The sequence below is a fragment of the Terrapene carolina genome, unplaced genomic scaffold (assembly GCF_002925995.2).
Source record: "Terrapene carolina triunguis isolate 2854851 unplaced genomic scaffold, T_m_triunguis-2.0 Scaffold67, whole genome shotgun sequence".
Taxonomy (NCBI): Eukaryota; Metazoa; Chordata; order Testudines; family Emydidae; genus Terrapene; species Terrapene triunguis.
Window position 1 is genome coordinate 51,993,290 of NW_020664418.1, and position 7,342 is coordinate 52,000,631.

The 7,342-nt window shown below is 62.5% G+C and overlaps 1 protein-coding gene across 1 annotated transcript in view; it reads right to left on the reverse strand.

Annotated features, from left to right (window-relative positions):
* The window catches only part of MAN2A2 (mannosidase alpha class 2A member 2), a 12,280-nt gene extending 4,982 nt beyond the window's left edge, over nt 1-7,298 (reverse strand). Inside the window, exons 1-10 of the mRNA XM_024200721.3 lie at nt 7,254-7,298; nt 6,131-6,333; nt 5,314-5,496; nt 5,055-5,169; nt 4,499-4,566; nt 2,162-2,327; nt 871-1,107; nt 681-797; nt 389-503; nt 110-243 (exon numbers count right to left, since the gene is read on the reverse strand). Coding sequence (XP_024056489.2) covers nt 110-243; nt 389-503; nt 681-797; nt 871-1,107; nt 2,162-2,327; nt 4,499-4,566; nt 5,055-5,169; nt 5,314-5,496; nt 6,131-6,333; nt 7,254-7,298 — 1,383 coding nt within the window. The remainder of the gene's footprint in view (nt 1-109; nt 244-388; nt 504-680; nt 798-870; nt 1,108-2,161; nt 2,328-4,498; nt 4,567-5,054; nt 5,170-5,313; nt 5,497-6,130; nt 6,334-7,253) is intronic.
* Nucleotides 7,299-7,342: the final 44 nt, after the last annotated feature.

The window sequence follows — 7,342 nt, forward strand, 5'->3', positions numbered from 1 at the left end:
GGACTGGGCAGGGGAGATGCCCAGGAGGTGGGGAAGGACACTGCCCCAGGGGGCAGGGCTGGGAGAGCCCAGGAGGTGGGGGAGGGCGCTGCCCAGGGCTGCCGGGAACCTGGAAGCCGTTGAGATCGGTGAAGAAGGTGTCCTCGCTGGCGATGCTGGTGCTGAGGCGCAGGGCCATCTCCTTGTTGACGTGGTCGCGGATATCCACCAGGCAGGACACATCCAGGGACAGGCCCTCCACCCCTGCAAAGCAGACGGCTGAGATCACCTCGCCCGCCCCTGCCAGCTGGAATGCCAGGGACCCCAGCGCTCTGCAGGTCAACCAGAGCCCCTGCCCAGCGCCCCCAGCTCCTGCGGCACAGCACAGCCCACCCTGCGCGCCCCTCACCTGGCACGTTGTAGAGCCGCACCACCTGCTGCACATGCTGGTAGTAGCTGGCCACCTCCGAGAAGAAGGGTCCCTCGGTCACCCGCACCACGGGCGGCTCCTTGGGGGCGTAGGGCTGTCAAGGGAATAAGGACAGCCTGACACCATGCAGCAGGCACGAGGGAGGGCAGGTGTAATAGCCTGGAACCCTCTGCCCCATCCCCTAGGTCCCACCAGCCCTCCCAAGGCCCCCTCCACAGGCCTCAGTGCCCAGCTGCTCCTAGGTCTCTGGGCCCCTCCTTGTGCCCTGTACCTTGGCGTCGCCGTCTGGCAGGAAGAGGTAGGCCCCACTCTTGTCCTTGGCGCTCCTGGTGCCATAGATGAGGAACTCGGTGCTCAGCCTGTGCTCCTCCCCAGCCCGCCGGACGCTCTGCAAGGAAGCAGGCAGTGAGCGCGTGGGCACCAGACACGCTATGCTGCCCCCCACCCGCCCCCCTGCTCACCTGCAGCAGGCCGGTGAGGCCCGAGAAACAGGCCTGCATGTGCTGGTTGTCCAGGCAGAAGTCGTCGGAGGTGGCGGGGACGACGCGCACGGGGAAGACCTCGTGCGGGCGCACGGGCAGCTCACGCCCGTGCAGGTGGAGGCGCACAGACGACATCAGCGTGGTGTGGCTGTCGAACGACTTGTACAACTGCAGGACGCTGAGGCCCAGTGCTGGCAGCCGGGTCATGATGGACACCTGCCAATCAGAGGGGAGATGTGAGTGGGACCCCTGCCCCCAAGCCCTGCCCAGGCTCAGCCCTGAGCCATGGAAACAGCCCTCAGCTGGGGGAGCGGGTATGACGAAGTGGGAATGTTCGTAATGTTCTGTCTGATGCTGTGTGTATGTGTGGCTCAATCCCCCCACATGTCCCTGAAATGCCTAGGTGGTGGGACAGGGTGTGTGATCCTTGCAGACTACCTGGGCACAGACAATGCCTGACACTCTGTGGCCCTGCCAGAGCCCATCCTCGGCAAGAATCAGCCAGAGGTGTGGGAGAACAAAGCGAGAGGCGGAGACCAGGTGACCTGTTTGCCCCAGAAAGAGACAAAGGCCAGAGGAGGGGCTAGCCTGGGCTGCTGGAAGCTGGGAGACTGAAGAGGGGAGAGCCCAGGGTTCTGGGCTTGGGATCCCCCCACCCCATGATGGACTTTGCTGAATGTTCCTAATTTCTGTGCTAACAGGATCTGTTCTAAGCTGTGTTCCCCACGACTAATAAACCTTCTGTTTTCTGTGCTGGCTGAGAGTCACTGCTGAGTGCGGAGTTGGGGTGCAGGGCCCCTTTGGGGCCATGTAAGGGTTCCCCAGGTGGACTCACTGTGGGGAGCTCACAGCATGAAGCAGGTGCTGAATGCTCTGAGGTCAGACCCAGGAGGCGCTGAAGCCAAGGAGGTTTGCCCTAGTGACTGTGTGCCCTGAGGGGAGACACACGGCACTGGAGTCCGGTCTGATTTCATCCAGAGCAGCGGGCCCAGGGCACAGCCAGGGAGAGCTCAGCATCCGCACCGGGCGTGGAGGGGACCCTGCCCAAGCCAGGGTGGGCAGGGCTGTGTGTGCCAGGGGGTGGAGGAGAGGCCTGTGGGGCTGCTGAGGGGGGCTATGGGGAGTGGATGAGGGAGCTGGGGGTATACAGAGTGAGGTGTGCACGCTGGGGGGTGGGGACTGCTGCCAAGGGCGCTGTGTGCCTGGTAGGTTTTGCCCGGCTCAGGGTGTCCCCAATGAGGTGGGGTGAGGCCACAGCCCCCTCCCGTACCTGGTAGACATTGGGCACCATATCCGTGGCTGAGCTCCACTGGGCGCTGAGCTGGACGGCCAGGGGCTGCCCCTCCTCGGAGAGCACACGGACACGCGGGGAGCTCACCAGCAGTGAGACGACACTGAGCCGCTCCTGCTCCAGCGGGTTAAACAGCACCACGAACCTGCATGGGGACAGCGCTCAGCCACATGATGTCCCTGATCCCCGACAGCCCCCAGCCCCCCACAGCCCCCAGCCCGTGATCCCCGACAGCCCCCAGCGGCCCCCAGCCCCTGATCCCCGACAGCCCACAGCCCCCCACGGACCCTAGCCCCTGATCCCCGACAGCCCCCAGCCCCCCACAGACCCCAGCCCATGATCCCCAACAGCCCACAGCCCCCCACAGCCCCCCACGGACCCCAGCCCATGATCCCCCACAGCCCTCCACAGCTCCCAGCCCCTGGTCCCCGACAGCCCCCAGCCCCCCCACGGACCCCAGCCCATGATCCCCCACCCCCCCCAGCCCCCCCCGGCCCCCAGCCCCTGATCCCCGACCGCCCCAGCCCCCAACGGCCCCCAGCCCCTGATCCCCGACAGCCCCAGCCCCCAACGGACCCCAGCCCCTGATGGCGCCCAGCCCCCGATCGCCCCAGCACCAGGTAGTGCGCGGCGTTGCTGATGACGCGTTGTGTCCTATCCCCGATGGCCCCTGTGATGTTATTGACATGAACTGCGACCATATAGATCATTGTTGCAACCGAGGTCCTGTAGTGGCACCAAATCTTGTATAAAGGGGGTCAAATGAGGTGTCTAAGACAAGGTTATGGTTTGCTGGTTATGATTATGTTGTCTATATGTGTGTATCATTTTGTAGTTGAAGTTATGAATATTGGCTCTGTACTTGTATCTCAATGTGAAGCATTTGGTCAGCTTCTTGAGAAAGGAATTTGCAGATTAAGTGCCCAGTCAAGAAACACTTAACTGACAAAGGACTTTGGGAGACGCCAATCCACATCTGAGCTTTCCTGGGAAAGTTCAAACTAACATGTAAACAATGGCGTTGGCCTGCAAACTGAGTCATGCATGAACATCAAAGAATCCTGTGGCACCTTATAGACTAACAGACACTTTTGTGGGTGAATACCCACTTCGTCAAGCTTATGCTCCAATACATCTGTTAGTCTATAAGGTGCCACAGGACCCTCTGTTGCTTTTTACAGATCCATACTAACACGGCTACCCCTCTGATATTTGATGCATGAACATGTGACTTGCCCGTGTGACTCCGAACTCCATCTTGCTGCTGTGATGTTCCAGAGTAAGAACAAAGGGGTGTCCTTCCACAGGACAGAGAATATAAAAGGCCCTGGAAACACCTCCATTTTGTCTTCAATCCTGCTTCTGACCTCTGGAGGAACTTGCTACAAACTGAAGCTCTGAACAAAGGACTGAATGACCCATCCCAGCTGGGGATGTTCCAGAGACTTGATTTGAACCTGCAGTTTATTCTATCACTGCTACAAGCCTGAACCAAGAACTTTGCCATCACTGTATGGAATTGATTCGTTTAACCAATTCTAGCTCTCATCTATATTTTTTCCTTTTATGAATCAACCTTTAGATTTTAGATTCTAAAGGATTGGCAACCGTGTGATTTGTGGGTAAGATCTGATTTGTCTATTGACCTGGGTCTGGGGCTTGGTCCTTTGGGATCGCGAGAACCTTTTTTTCTTTTAACTGGGGTATTGGTTTTCATAACCATTTGTCCCCATAACGAGTGGCACTGGTGGTGACATGGGAAACTGGAGTGTCTAAGGGAATTGCTTGTGTGACTCGTGGTTCGCCAGTGGGGTGAGACCGAAATCCTCTCTGTCTGGCTGGTTCGGTGCCTTAATGGTAAAGGAACTCCAGCCTTGGCCTGTGACTGCCCTGCTCTGAGCAATTTGTCTTGAACTGATACTCTCGGAAGTGCTCCACCAAAGAAGCTGCATTATTACAGCCCCCAGCCCCCAACGGCCCCCAGCCCCTGATGGTCCTCAAACTCCGCTGGCCCCCGACAGACTCTGACCTGATGGCCCCCCCAACCTTTGGCCCCTGACAGCCCCCCACCCCCGATGGCCCCTCCAGCCCCTAGCACTCAACAACCCTCTGACAGCCTCCAGCCCCCAAAGGACCCCAACAGTGGCAGGCTAGAGTGAATAGAGCGCTCAGCCACAGGGGCAGGCCTGGCCGCAAGCGGCCCCCAGGTCCCCCTGGACAGAGTGAACACAGGGAGGGACCCGTCCCTCCAGCCAGGCCCTGCCCCAGCCCGGAGCAGGGTGTGCACACCCTGGGCAGGGGCCGGGCAGCTCCTACCTGGGCGATGTGTCCAACTTGATGACGGTTTTCTCAGGCAGCGAGTCCTGGTTGAGGCGCATGTCGTCCTAGCAGAGAGGAGCTGAGTCAGCACTGTAATGCTCCCAGGAGAGCACCCCCAGCCCCCGCCAGCCCAAGGACCACTCTAGGCAGAAAGGCAGAGATAGGGAGTGGGGCAGGCCCCCACCGTGCAAAGGGGCAGCAGAGAGCCACTCCTGGGGAGCGCCCTGATGGTGGGGGTCGCCCCCCGAACGCAGGCAGGGGCAGAGCAGTAGAGCCGAGGGCTGGGGTTAGGGCTGGAGTCTGGATCAAAGCAGAGAGATTGGGGTCAAGGATGTGACTGGGGCTGAAGTCAGGGCAGCGGGGCCGGACCGGGGTCAGGGCAGTGGGGCCGGACCGGGGTCAGGGCAGGGGGGCTGGACCCGGGTCAGGACAGTGGGGCCAGGGCCGGACCGGGGTCAGGGCAGCGGGGCTGGGCCGGGGTCAGGGCAGGGGGGCTGGGCCGGGGTCAGGGCAGTGAGGCCAAGGTCAGGGCCAGGGTCAGGAGTGGGCTCACCGTGCCAAGGAAGGGCCCTGCGGGGTCGTAGCGATAGGCCTCCTTGTCACCCAGCACCAGGTAGTGCGCAGCATTGCTGATGACGCGTTTCAGGTTCACCAGGGAGTGGAGCAGCCTGGGCAGCCGGGCCGGAGCCGTGAGGGAAAGGCAGAGAGAGAATCAGTGTCACCGCTCCCCCGCGGCCTCTCCCCCACAGGGATCCCCCGGTAGGGTTCACCCACCCGGCTCCCCCAGCCATTCCCGAGGCTCAGAGCCGTACCTCACACCGTAATCCACCACGACGGCCTCTTTGGCGGTGCCCGTGATGGCGTCGTGGTGCTGGAAGAGCCCCAGGGCACGCCGGGCCTCGGTCAGCAGGGCGTAATCCGAGAGCGGGTATCTGCTGTCCATGCCAGCGTGCCGGGCGTGACTCAGCGCCAGGCTGTACAGGATCTCTGCGCCCCTGGGCCGGACACAGACCCATGAGCCACAGCTCCTCCCCACGCACACCCCTACCCCCTGCGCCCGAACCCCCTCGCTCTGCGCCCGAACCCCCCCTCACCCTGTGCCCAAATCCCCCCTCACTCCACCTCCACAACCCCCCTTGCCCTGCCCCTGCATCCCTCTCACCCCGCCCCCGAATCCCCTCGCCCTGCCCCCAAATATCCCCTCGCCCTGCCCCCGCATCCCTCTCACCCCATCCCTGAATCCCCTCGCCCTGCCCCCAAATATCCCCTCGCCCCGCCCCCCCATCCACCCTCGTCCTGCCCCCGAAACCCCTCGTCCTGCCCCCGAATATCCCCGCGCCCTGAATCTCCCCTCGCCCTGTCCCCGAATCCCACCTCGCCCTGTGCCCAAATTCCCCCTCGCCCTGCCCCCGAATCCTGGCCCCCTGAATCCGCCTTGTGCCCTGAATCTCCCCTCCCCTGAAATCCCCCGGCTGTGTGCCCTGAGTCCCGGCCCACCAAGCCCCTGCCCCCATCTGCCCCACCCCCAAACCTATCACTGACTGCACTCAGCTCCTTCCAGCCCAGCCCCCTGCCCTAGCCCCAGCCCCGCACTCCCGCCCGTTCCCAGCCCCAGCCCCACACCCTCACCGGAGATGGGCCTCCAGCACGCGGTCCAGGCTCTTGTAGAAGGGCCGGGAGGTGTAGTAGCCTGTCCAGTAGTGGTCCTCCCGGTCCGCGTAGGAGAAGAAGTCCCCGCTCAGCACGGGGAAGCCGGGCGGCTTCATCCCAGGGACGATCCCGGTCCTCTTGGAGAGAGCGTCAAAGTAATCGGAGAGGGTCCCGAACTGCGCCTGCAGGGAGAGTGTGGCCCCGTGCCGCCCATGAGCCAGGTGGGCCCCCGGCGCCAAGGAGAGGGTGGGTGGAACCCCCCCACTCCGGGACGGCCAGGAGCTGGGAATGGGCGACAAGGGATGGATCACTCGATAACTGCCCTGTTCTGTTCATTCCCCTGAAGCACCTGGCATCGGCCACTGTCAGCAGACAGGTCACGGGGCTGGATGGATACGGGGCCGTTCTTATGACTGCAGCCAGCCGAGGCCCCAGGACAGTAACAAACCAACAAAGCACCTGGAAAGCAGGTACACTGGCAAGGCCGGAGTTCTGCCAGCTATACTGTGTGTGGGGGTCCCCCATGTCCCCCCCATCCCACAGGGGGTGGGCGGGGCTCAGCATACACCTCCTGGAATCCCACAGGCGTGGGCGGGGCTTGTAATAAATCATAGACTCATAGAAGATCAGGGTTGGAAGGGACCTCAGGAGTTCATCGAGTCCCACCCGCTGCTCAAAGCAGGACCAACCCCAAACTGCGCCTACAAACAGACTCACTTGTGAGACTAGCTGTGGGAAGTGGCTAGAGGCTGCTCCGGGGTCCCCGTAACCTGCAGTCACGCTGTGCTGGGGAGGAGGGAGCCGGCCGGCAGCCAGCCTGCGCTAGTGCAACCCAACCGGCCTCCCGCCAGAAGCCCAGGCCTAGTCAGCAGGAGACGCAGGGAACCAGAGCCAGGGTGTGGCAATGAGGCCCCGCCAGTGGACAAGAGGGGAGGCCGGGCCTTGCACCCCCACCCCTTGGTCCCAGAGAAGAGGGAGGACTGGCTACCGGAGGGAACTGCTGATTGAAAGGAGGGGCAGGGCGAGCTTCACCGTCCGGCCCCTAAGACGTGCTGTGCCGTCATTTGGCTTCCATCACCCTGAGCCTGGGAGATGTCCTGACCGGGCCAGGCCAAGACAAGGCCACGCCCACCAGCTCCAGCTCCATGCCAACCACTGCCTGGCATGGCAGACTTTGTCACCCCTCCCGTG